We start from the raw sequence: 12,140 nt of genomic DNA, 5'->3' as shown, positions 1-12,140 counted from the left end.
ATATATATATATATATATATCCACGCAGTTAGCCTAGTGGCCATGTGCTTCGCAACCACATTCCTGGGGAAGGAGTGTCCTAGGTTCAATTCCCGTCGGAGACATGAGAAGCTGAAGGATCTTCCTCAGTCATAGCCAAGTTAGCCGGTCTTGAGCATGGACAGCAGGGTTTTTCTGGGGTTTTTCATCCCACAAGCAGGCATACCAGCCCCGTGAACACACAGGTTACAGTCATAAATACTTACGGCAAGGAAGGCAATGGGAAACCACCTTGCGTCATTATCTCCTTAGTAATCAGCTGCAACCCTCTCAAAGAGAGGAAGCCACAGGATTAGGATTAGGATATATATATATATATATATATATATATATTCTAGAATACTTTTATAATCAGATGTGAAAAATTCATATTTCAGATTTGCATATTCTTTGTGAATGCATTTGGTTTAGAATTCTTCATTTAAATAGCAATTATGGGTTTATTATTTATTTAAAAAGTTTTGGGACATCTTCACTATGACTTTCAAATTAAATAGAAGAGAAAACTGGAAGACCCAAATGCATGTGCTACACATACATGATATAGAGTTGCTGGTGTAAAATTCTGTGGGACAAAAATTCTATCTTAAATAAATAATAATTCCATAGTTAGTTGCTATTTATTTACTTTGTAAAAAAACATTGTGGCTTAATATTAATAATTGAGCAGTTGTCTCTACACTGATAAAATCACTTAAAATTTGGTTGAAGTGAAGTAAATAAACCTTTTATTTCTTTATTTTACCTACATTAAAATATTTTTGCATCATAATTTTGTTCCATTTTAATTTTAGTGTTTTATAAGAATGGATAAGCCTTATAAAATGCTGCGAATTGCTCGAGGAGATTGGCCTCATGGTTCTGGTTGACTCAACTATATTTGTCACCATTCAACCAGGTTGGGGATAAAACATATAAAAGAGTTAAGTTAAGGGATATTACATCCCCTATTGTTTCATAGCCGAATAAGAAACTCAAAGAGTTTCATGCCGAATATAGAAACTATATGAAGTTCAATGAGTCCAAGCATAAGCAAATACCTGGATAGTGTAACATGTAGTCCATCTGGTAGTGCAACACTGAGGCAACTCATAGCAGAGGTGGAGCAAGCTCCGATCACTATTCTTGGTATTTACCCGTAATGTGAAACCCAACTCCTAGGAGTTGTATTACTGTTCTACATTATGAGAGAAGGTCACTACCCAGACTGGTTTCAACCTTTATTGAGGTCTCATCAGTGAGTAGGTAGACCTAAGTAATACCAAGTTTGTATCCAGCAGAACTTACATACCCTACTATGAGGATTGCCAAGAAGGTGTCCTGATAAATTATTAATTATATGAAGAGCCAAAGGCTTCAATTCGGTGACATGAAATTAATTAAGTTGCACTACCAGATGGACTACGTGTTACACTATCCAGGTATTTGCTTACACTTGGACTCGCCGAACTTTATATAGTTTCTATATTCGACATGAAACTCTTTGAGTTTCTTATTCAGCTATGAAACAATATGGGATGTAATATCCCTTGACTTAATTAATTTCACGTCGCCGAATTGAAGCCTTTCACTCTTCATATCATCATCATTATCAAATTCCTGCCATGTACCCTCAAGGGGTGTACAGGATATGATAGTACTACATGAAAAAAATTACATCATTACTAACTTCCTATCTACAATTTTCCTCCAAATCAGTCTGTTACTTGTCAAGACTCCAACATTATCAGATCTTATATTTCTATCGTCTAAGGCACTTTGTACCGTATCAATCCACCTCTGGGTCGTTTTGCTGCCAACCTGGCAGAGAACACTTGTTTTGCTAATCTTTCTTCGCCCATTCTGTTTAAGTGACCATACCACCTGAGATTAGCTCTGCTAACGCATTCTTGGATGCTGACAATGTCAAGTTCTTTCCTAATATCCTCATTTTTAATATGATATTGCCATTGATGCCATCTGTTTACGCCTCTAATCTTTCTCAGGACTCTCATATCTGCGGTCTCAAGTCTTTGGTCAAGTGTTTTACTTCTGACCCAGCTCTCAGATCCATAAGTTAAAACTGGTTTGAACACTGTCTTGTATACAGCTAATTTAGTGTTCCGACTAATTTCTCTCTTATGAATTTATTCAACTGACTTCCCACCATACCAGCTTTGCTGATTCTGTTGTCTATTTCTATATTTAATTTACCATCTTCAGTAAAAATCGTGCCTAAGGAGCTTAAATGTTTTACTTGTTCCACAGGTTCTCCATTCACAACACAGTTGACATTTTCAATGATTCTGCCTATTTTCATTGTCTTTGTCTTTTTATTGCTGACCTTCATACCATATCTATTACAACAGCAATTGAATTTAGTCAGAGAATCTTGCAGACTTGTAGCGGATTTATTTAGAAGTATAACATCATCCGCATAAAGCAAAGAGCTGACATTAACATCTCCAATTTTGATATCATGTTTAATACCACTTTCCTTCATAATGTGATCCATATAGATAATGAATAACAGAGGGGATAATGTACATCCTTGTCTCACACCAGATTTAACATTAAACCATCTTCCTGTACTTCCTTCAATTCTAACTGCTGACTTACAACTCAAATAAAGACTAAGTATTGCTTGATATAATGCCCCATTGACACCATATAACTGTAGCGTATTGAATAGCTTCTCTCTTGGCACCTTGTCGTATGCCTTTTCCAAATCGACAAAACTTAAATACAGATCTTTGTTATATTCCCATGCTTTCTCGACTATTTGTTGTAAAGTGAAGATCTGATCCTGACAGCCTCTATTTGGCCTGAATCCAGCTTGTTCTTCACCAAGCTTTTCTTCCACAATTCTTCTCAACTGTTTCTCAGTATATGCCAGGAACACTCAGTAGGGAAATACCTCTGTAATTCTCACATTCAGTTTTATTTCCCTTTTTATATATTGATACTATGAGAGCTCTATCCAATCATTGGGAATTCATCCCTCTGTCCAGGCTTTCTGAACTATGCAGTGCAGTCACTGTAAGACTCTTATACCACCATACTTAACCATTTCTGGTCGAATATCATCTATTCCTGCTGCCTTTCCACATTTCAAGCCTTTGATGGCTTTTTTTCTACTTCAAGTATGGATATGTATTCCTGACTGCATGCCTGGTCAGTGTTTTTTACCACTGTGCTGTCATCACTGCTTGTTTCATTTAGCAGTTTTTCAAAGTAATTACTCCATACTTCAAGGATATCATTTTCTCCCATTTTCATGTTACCTTTATCATCTCTAACTCCTTTTACAGCACTCTTTCCTCCATTCCTAAGCTTCTTCAACAACCTCCAGAATATTTTGCCACCTTCTTGATATTTATTTTCTATATTCTTACCAAAGTCCTCCCATGACTTTTGTTTAGCTAGTTTTACACAGTGTTTAGCATTCTTGCATTTGTCTCTGTATTCTTTAAGAGCACAAGCTGACATATTTGCCAGTAATTTTTGATATGCTTTCTTCTTTTCCTTCACTGTCTCTTTAACTTCCTGTGTCCACCAGGGAGTTCTGATTTTTTTTATCCTTGCAGGCAACCTCACCACATGCCTCTCTGGCAGAATCAATCAATGTTTTCTTCAGAGTTTGCCGCTGAATCTCCAAGGTTTGATTCCTGTTCTCAAACTCTTTCATTTTTTCTTCAATAATCTTTGTGTATTTTAGTCTACAGTTAACATCAGAGAGCTGCTCAACTTTTATTTGCTTTAAAACTTTCTTACATGTTATTATTTTCAATATGAAATTCAATTTTATCTTGCTCAAGACTAAATAGTGATCACTTCCAATTTCAAATCCTCTGTACACGCTGGTGTCCTGCATCAGGGAGAAAACATCACTATCAACAATAACATAGTCAATGAGACTTTTCTTATTCCTTGCCTCTTCTCTCCATGTGAATTTGTGCACATTTTTATGTTGGAACATGGTGTTAGTAATAACCAGTTCATGTCCTGAGCAGAAATCCAACAGATATTTGCCATTATTATTAGCTTTGCTCTTTTCACCAAATTTTCCCAAAATATTTTTGTATGTCTCACAATCATTCTCTTGAATAGTCACCTTACATTTCTTTTTCTTTTTTTTTTGAGAAAAATTGTTTCAAATTAGACAGGTATTAACATATCTAAAAAATTTCTGAATTCAAATATCATTCCATTATTCATTTATGATTTCAAATATGATTGTGTTGTATTATTGTTATTAATTAGCCTTCCACCACAAAAATTAGTCCATCTAAGGTGGCAGTGGCTGTTCTGGTTTCTCGTTGTCGAGTGAAAGCATACCTGCTCTCCAACCAATAGATTATGGGTTTGAATCTCATTGTGTGCTTGGATATTTTACAAGCCTGCTCTGATGTGCTTCTATAGTTCCTTGAGTTTAGATGACTTAAAAAAAATAATAAAAAAATAATAAAAAAAAATTAAAAAAAATAAAAAAAAAAAAGCAAAAACTAAAACGTATTACTCAAATCCAACTTTATACATTTTACAATATATATAACACAGCCACCAAATGCATTCAAGGTTGGTTTTATGCTTCCACGGTTTGAGACCAATTAATTAAGAAGTGGGGGGTGGCAAATAAGCCTTTCTATGACAAAACTCATCCATGCAGTACAAGATTCATCACCTCACATTATAGGTGGGCTTGTTTATATTCTCCCTAATAACACATCTCTCTTACTCTCCTCCATTTTCTCCCATGCTTTTTTGAGTTTCTTTTTAAATATTTAGGGGGGAAAAGTTCATTGAAGGCCACTTCACGTGCTGTCAAATCAAAATTTTAAAAAAATTAAGTTTGTTTTATTTTTGCTGACTTTTCTTTACACTAATTGAGGGGGGTCTGGGTATTGACACTTCCCATAATGCATACAATTACACATGTCTGTAAGGATATGTGCTCTGCAGTATGGGATACTAAGGCAAGTGATATGAAGTTACTTCATGTGCAAACTTTGTTTGCTTACACTTGGATAAAGGATTAAACCAAGAATATCATTTCTTGGCATTTTTAATTTATGTTATGTTTAACATAAATTAAAGATGAGAAAATAAGAAAAAAAATTTTTTTTTGTTTTATCAGTGATACATGATTGTTTGCAATATAAATATGGAATAGAATTGACATTACGTTATTAAAATGATTAAACTAAAACTCATCTTATCTTTTCACTCAACTAAAAATTTTTGCTTATCATGGACAGCACTCTTTTTTTCCAAGCCTATCAATATGCTTAAAAAAATATTTTTTTAAAGCTCGATTTATTAAAGTGATATTGAATAATGTATTGATATTTTATTTTTCAGGTCAAAGTGGTGATGGCCGGACTCACCTGAATGCTAAATTTGGATACTGAATTAAACTGTACAGAAGAGGGGATGGGGGAGTGCAACCAATGTGTAATAAAATATGTATATTATGAAATTTGTTTGTTTGTTTTTATAAACAAAGCCATTCTAATACACAAGAGTTTTTTTGCTATCTGAAATAAATAATGAAATTGATTCATTAAAGTTTAGTTTAGCTAGATAAAAATTCTTTGATGTCAACAAAGTACAATCAAAAGTTTGCATTACAAAAATTTTGCTATCTTATTCGACATTTTGAATAAGTTTTGAATATTTGAATGAGTGGACCTGTTAGATTTGGTTTTATTTGTTTGTCCATACTTACGTTATTCCTTTTCACTGAAAGAATGGATTTTATTTGATATTTGTTCCTTATGAAAATTTGACATTTAGGATGTCCAATACAATTTTCATTTCAGTCAGAACATTTTTATTGACAAAATAATATAATAATTCCACTTTGGCTGGATGGAATTTAATAAAATTTGGATTTTCCAAGTCATCTTGATTTCGTTTTCAGACTAACCATTTTGTTTTGCAAAATTATTTAAAACAAATGCCAAAAAAGTCTATAATTTCAGTTGTTACAGTATTGAATGATATTGCTATAGAAGAATGCTCAAAATGCATGATTGTCTCAATTGTGTGATGACTTGGATATGTATTATTTTAGAGAAAAACTTTTCATACTTCTTAGTCTTACTGTTCATAAATGTTTCAATATTGTACTACAGAGATTGGCACATCTGTGAGAAGATTTGGATGTTCAAAACTATCAGTGATAATTGTTTTGACCAATGATAACCAATTTGAAAAATAATTTATTAACTAAATTTGTTATTGCAATTTATTTTGGATATCTATTAATGCAGATAGAGTTATTTTCCTGCAGCCGATTGAGCACATAATATCATGTGCTTTCAGTTGAATTCTTGTTCCTTTTTTTGTGTGTGTGTGTGTGTGTGTGTGTGTGTGTGTGTGTGTGTGTGTGTGTGTGTGTGTGTGTGTGTGTGTGTGTGTGTGTGTGTGTGTGTGTGTTTTACTATGATTGTATTGACAATGCTATGAAACAGCTGTAAATTTTACAAATAAAGACATTTAAATTAAATGTGATTCCAATAATAATATTTTATGATGAATGATGACCAGTATTTGAAATTTTTTTGATGTAAATTTAGCAAAAGATTTTTATCTAGCTAAACCAAGATTATCATTAGTTTTGGCTTCCTTTTCTAAGCTATAAGGTGTTATTATAAAACTCCTTTGATAGGTAGACAGGGTTTACTGGATCACTTGGAGTTAATTTCAGTGTTGTAACTTATGATACTGAGAAGTATAATGCTTTGTGAAATGCAATTGTGTATTACTCTTTTTGCATCAGAAAATGGGAAGATCTGAAAAGCCGTGTTTATGGACAAATTTAACTTCAAACTGGGTAAAACTGCCACAGAAGTCTCAAGTGTTAAACCTTGACCTTGCTTTTAAAGGGAAAACAAGGAACAGAACTTCAACTGATTGATTTTTCATGTTCTGCAATGGAAATGACATTCAGAAATTTATCATTATGAATTTGTTTCCAAAAGTCCACTCATATGTGCTGTAGCATCTATAGGAATATGCAACAAAAACAGCCTGAGAAATGGTGTACTAGAAATTGGTTTTTCTACCATGATTGCTGTTCGACATCCCAAATCTTGTACCCTATGACTGTTTTTATTTTCCAAAACAGACTTGATAATATCATCATAATTCAGAATACTGTTACCTTAGGGAAAAAAATATATAATTAGGGAATTTTTGATCACCTCCTCATTATATTTGTTGATATCATGAGATTTATTCATGACGTGAAGTCTTTCTTCTTTTCTACTAACAAAGAAAGATGTTTTGCTATTCCAAGTACTATTGATAAAAAGATAGTAAACTGTAAAATGACTGACAACAAAGAAGTTGTGAGCATAAAGCATAAGCTTGCTCAGTAAAATAAATTCTTGTTATGAAACCATCTAGTTTAACTTGGTGAATAGCAAGGAGTTTTATTCAACTGAATTCAAAATTTACTTAATGTACTTCAAGCTTTAAAGCCTCTTGAGTTCTGTGTTGTCATATATGATGATGAAGATGCATCGATCAAAATTTGAAGCATTTATTCCTTACTTTGAGTTCATTAAAATTCTTTTTTTTTCAAAGAGAAAACTTATCAGTATGCATACATTGAGATAATAACACTTCAGGCATAATTTTTAGATTTTATTGAACTTTTGGAATGCCTACAAAATTTTTCAGGATATACCAATATTTATTTCCTTTGAATTCTTTGTAAATGCAAAGTGGAAAACACAAGAATTATGTAGTGCAGTAACTATACTCTAGCTTGATGGAATTTCATAAAAGATTTAGGATGGACATTGTCCTCCATGTGATTCAGTTTGGTTCAGTGAGATTATTTTTATTGGCTTTTTATTTTCTTTGTTATATTCCCATGATTTCTCAACTATTTGTCATAAAGTGAAAATCTGATTCTGACAGCCTGTATTTGGCCTGAATCCAGCTTGTCACCAAGCTTCCCTTCCACAATCCTTCTCAACTGTTTCTCAAGTATACTTTGATAAATCTTACCAGGAACACTCAGTAGAGAAATACCTCTGTAATTCTCACATTCAGTTTTATTTCCCTTTTTATATATGGGTACTATGATTATTTAGTAGAACAATAAGAAAATTGATATTGATAATTTTGCAATAACTAACTGAAATCCTAAATACCAAATTTAATGAATTTTGTATTCATGATCTCTGTTAAAATTTGTTGAATCATTTCAATTTTGGTTTCTGTTGGGCTATTTTTAAATAGCAAAATTAACAAAACAAAATTATAAGTCTAGAATACTTAAGCAGTAGAACTTTTAACATATACATTGAAAATTTGTCATAAGCATCTTTATAGTTCCTACAAAAACTAATGGAAATTTTTTGTGTGAACAAAGTACAATCAACAAAAGTTTGCATTACAAAACTTTTGTTATTATTAGACATGTAGCAAAATGAGTACACCTGTTAGATTTGGTTTTGTGCGTTTGTCATTACCTGTGTTATTCCTTTTTCCTGAATGAATGGATTTTATTTAAAAAGTATTTTATTATGAAAATTTGACATTTAGGATATCCAGTAAAATTTATAAAACATCTGGTTAGTGGATGATGGATACAGAAGCAGATGTATGTGTACACAAGATAGGATTGGGATGACCAGAGATGTGAGAAATACATGTCTGAGGAGAGGTGTATGATCAGTGATAATAGCGAAGATTAGCAGCGAGGGGAGGGGGGGGTATGGATGAATCTTATCTGAGGAGCGGGATTGGTGAGGCTTGTTATAAAGCCATAAATAAGCTAATATGTATGTTTACAAATGCCAGAAGTATTCAAAATAAAGGAAATGAAATTGTAGTTAATGTATGGCCTGTAAAAGGACAAATGATTATGGAGGGATTGATACTGGTTGGAGACAATAGTAGAATGATAACCACTGAGGAGGATATAGTAGAGATGTTAAATGAGCAATTCATAAAGATATTTCATCCTTGTGAAAGTAATATTATGCAGAACATGAGAGCAGTGTGGAGGGAGGAGCCACTGTTGGTGTGAACAGGAGGTATATGATGAATTGAGCAAACTTGATGTCAATAAAACTGTAGGACTTCATGGTATATCATCATGTCTTGAGGAAATGTAGTCCTCACACCTTAATCTTACTTAATTTTCAGGGATGACCTCTCTTGTTCTTCCCCCTCTGGTCACATGCTAAAACATTTTCCCTGAATTAGTCCTGTAAAATCTTTTTAGTAACTTAAATATTTCTGTCACATTCCCTCTTTCTCATATACCAGATGATGAGTGGTCTGTGGAATGCTCTCTCTATGAGAATAGATTGAGAGCATTTCACAGACCACTCATCATCTTGGATACATTCATTGAGCACAGTGAATGTATCACAGGACCTTATAAAGAGGAAGAATAACTTCCTTATCTCTGCAGTGTGTTATCTAGGTTAGTGTGTTCTTCAGTAACCCATTAATTCTATGAGTTGACTTGAAAACATTAGCAATATGTCCTCTGAACTTCAACTCTCTATCCACCAAAACCCCCTAAGTCCCTAGCCTCGTTAATTTCCTGGAGTACAGTTCCATTAGTGCAGTGCACAGCTTGTAATCTTTTAATCCAAAAATGCATAACTTTGCACAGTTTTTCTCTTAAGTATGCTTGCATAAGTCTTACCTGAAACACTTGTAGAGAAATTCCTCTGTGATTCTCACATTCAGCTTTCTTCTCCTTTTTATAGATAGGAACCATAAGAGCCCCCCCCCCCCACTTCAATCATTTAAAATTTGACCTTTTGACCATTATGCAATGTACCCTCCATATTTGAACATTTCTGGTGGATGGATTAAAGGTTAAATAATCTGGAAACCTTGTTGGATACATTCACAAACATCTGTGTCTGTAGTGGGATTGAATCCAACAGGCCTGTTGAATGGAGAATTAGTAATTACATGTGTCAAAGGAAAATGTTTAGTAGACATATTATTAATAGTTAACATGCATAAATAATAAAATAATTTATTAACTCATATAAGTTCTTCCTTGTTACAAGGACATCATCAGGGGGAGAGAGAGATCATTTAGCAACATTCAATACCTGAGTCATGTATTTACCTTGCTTTTGTCTCAGTCACAGCTTGTGTAAACAGGAAAATATACTTATTAGAGTTGAAAGAAAACCTAAGTAGTAGATAACCTTCATTGCTAAGCAAAATGCCACTTTATTTATTGGTGCCTGAAGTGGCTGTTACCATGTTTGGGTCCCAAAGTGGCAGTTGTTTGTTTCCCTCAGTCCTCTAACATGCAGTATGAGTGATACCGCTCAAAGCCATGCCAAACATACTGTGGAGATTTAGAACTTCTTCAAGGATACAGCAATAAAGCAGTTCTGCAGGCATGTAGTGTATGGAACCAAATCAGATGACAGCATGTTTAGGAGACTTCCTGATCAGCTGGCATATAATCTCACTGCCAGGTCCCTGGGGAGAAGATTCTGTAATGGTATGCAAGGGTTACTGTTACGGTTACCTTACAGCATTAGAGACTTGGTACTCTATGTATAGGGAACATTGTCTAAGAGTATCTCCTCCCAAGTATATTCCACTGCTCTTTTTCCTCTTCGTCTTTAAAAAAAAACTCCTTAAAAATCCCCCCCCCCCCAAAAAAAATTAAAAAACCCCTCATTCTTTCTTTATTCATTCTTCCATATTCACAACATCACTACCATTTGTAGTATAAACACCACTCTAAATGGTGTTCATCATTACCTGCAAACATCCAAACCTGATCTTCTGTTTTTGATTGAATCCCAAACCAACCACAGCTCATCTAAAGCGTTTGCTACAACCTGTATAATTCCTTCTGTCACAAGGGTGGTATTTCTGCTTTTGAGTGATCTGACATTCCTTGTCAGAAGATGCCTAATCTTGAATCTCCCTTTTATCACTTTCTGTGATCTAAGATTGCCTTGCTTTATATCATTCATCTGCTGTCTCTACCATTTCCCAAATTCTGAAAATCATTCTGACCTCTGATTGCTGATCTTTGAAGCTTGATTTCCTGCAATCCAAATTCCCTAACAGTAAAGGCATACTCCTTGGTGACTTTAATGCCCACAACTTTGGCTCTCCCTTTTTCTAATTCCACTGACCAAAGTTGAAGAGAAGTGGAGGTATTTGTTGTAAGTAGTGACCTAAAACAAATCATCTCTCAACCAGAATTCCTGATAATCCTCTCCACTCACCGAACTCTCTGGATCTTTGTTTAACTAATTCTCTGTCTAGGTACACTGTTGAAGTGACTTGCTCCTCTTGGTAATTCAGATCATGTTTGCAGCCAAGCTTTTCTTGTGTACTTTGGTACTATAGCAGCAGCAGGTAGAAAGAGCAACACTTTTACTTCTCCTTTCCATGGTCAAACTGCTGCTGTTCTCCAAAACTAGATATTTGTGATTCTGTTACGAAAACTTATTCATGTTGGTATAAAGGTCTTCATTCCTCACTCTGTTCAAAATTCCCACCCTATATCAAATCCATGGTTTACCAAAACGTTTGATAGGGCAGTCAAAGAAATGAAAAAAATTCTAGCTTCATTCACAGCCTATGCTGAAGTCCATAACACTTACAAAACTATCATTAACAGGATTAACTCTGAAAGGGCTAATGCAGAAAATTCAACCTATGCCAATGTCAGTTCTGGTCCCTTGCAAAAGCTGTTGGGCACAACTTTTATCCATCTGTTCCTCCAACTCTCTCTCTCTCTTTATCTTCAGGTAATGTTGCAATATACCACCAAATGGTAGTATTGCAACATTACCAATTCTTGCATAAATGACCAAGGCATTTTTCATATCTGTACTATATTATACTCAGCTGGTATCTGCCCCATGACATGGAAGAAAGCCCATATATAGCCAATTAAAGAAAAAAGTAATGTCTGCCATCAAACTATTGACTTACTGCTCTCCCCTCATTGCTCTTGAAAGTAATGGTCATCACAGTCAACTTCTTCAACACCTGAAGAACTGTCAAACGATCAGTGACCACCAATAAGGATTTGACAAGTAAAAATCCACAGCAGATTTCATCTGCATCACCCACCTCTTGACATGAGCCATGAA

At 34.3% G+C, this 12,140-nt stretch overlaps 1 protein-coding gene across 1 annotated transcript in view; it reads left to right on the top strand.

The window, feature by feature from the left end:
- Positions 1-5,497, top strand: part of LOC150097366 (kanadaptin) — a 221,472-nt gene extending 215,975 nt beyond the window's left edge. The window contains exon 14 of the mRNA XM_090407155.1: positions 5,380-5,497. Coding sequence (XP_090263281.1) covers positions 5,380-5,429 — 50 coding nt within the window. The 3' untranslated portion in view covers positions 5,430-5,497. The remainder of the gene's footprint in view (positions 1-5,379) is intronic.
- The last annotated feature ends 6,643 nt before the right edge of the window (positions 5,498-12,140 follow it).

The sequence above is a fragment of the Typopeltis vanoorti genome, chromosome 17 (genome assembly GCF_054136105.1).
Source record: "Typopeltis vanoorti isolate ZY-2024b chromosome 17, IOZ_Tvanoo_1.0, whole genome shotgun sequence".
Taxonomy (NCBI): domain Eukaryota; kingdom Metazoa; phylum Arthropoda; class Arachnida; order Uropygi; family Thelyphonidae; genus Typopeltis; species Typopeltis vanoorti.
The sequence above is the reverse complement of the archived record's forward strand: the minus strand, read 5'-3'. Positions and strand labels throughout refer to the sequence as shown.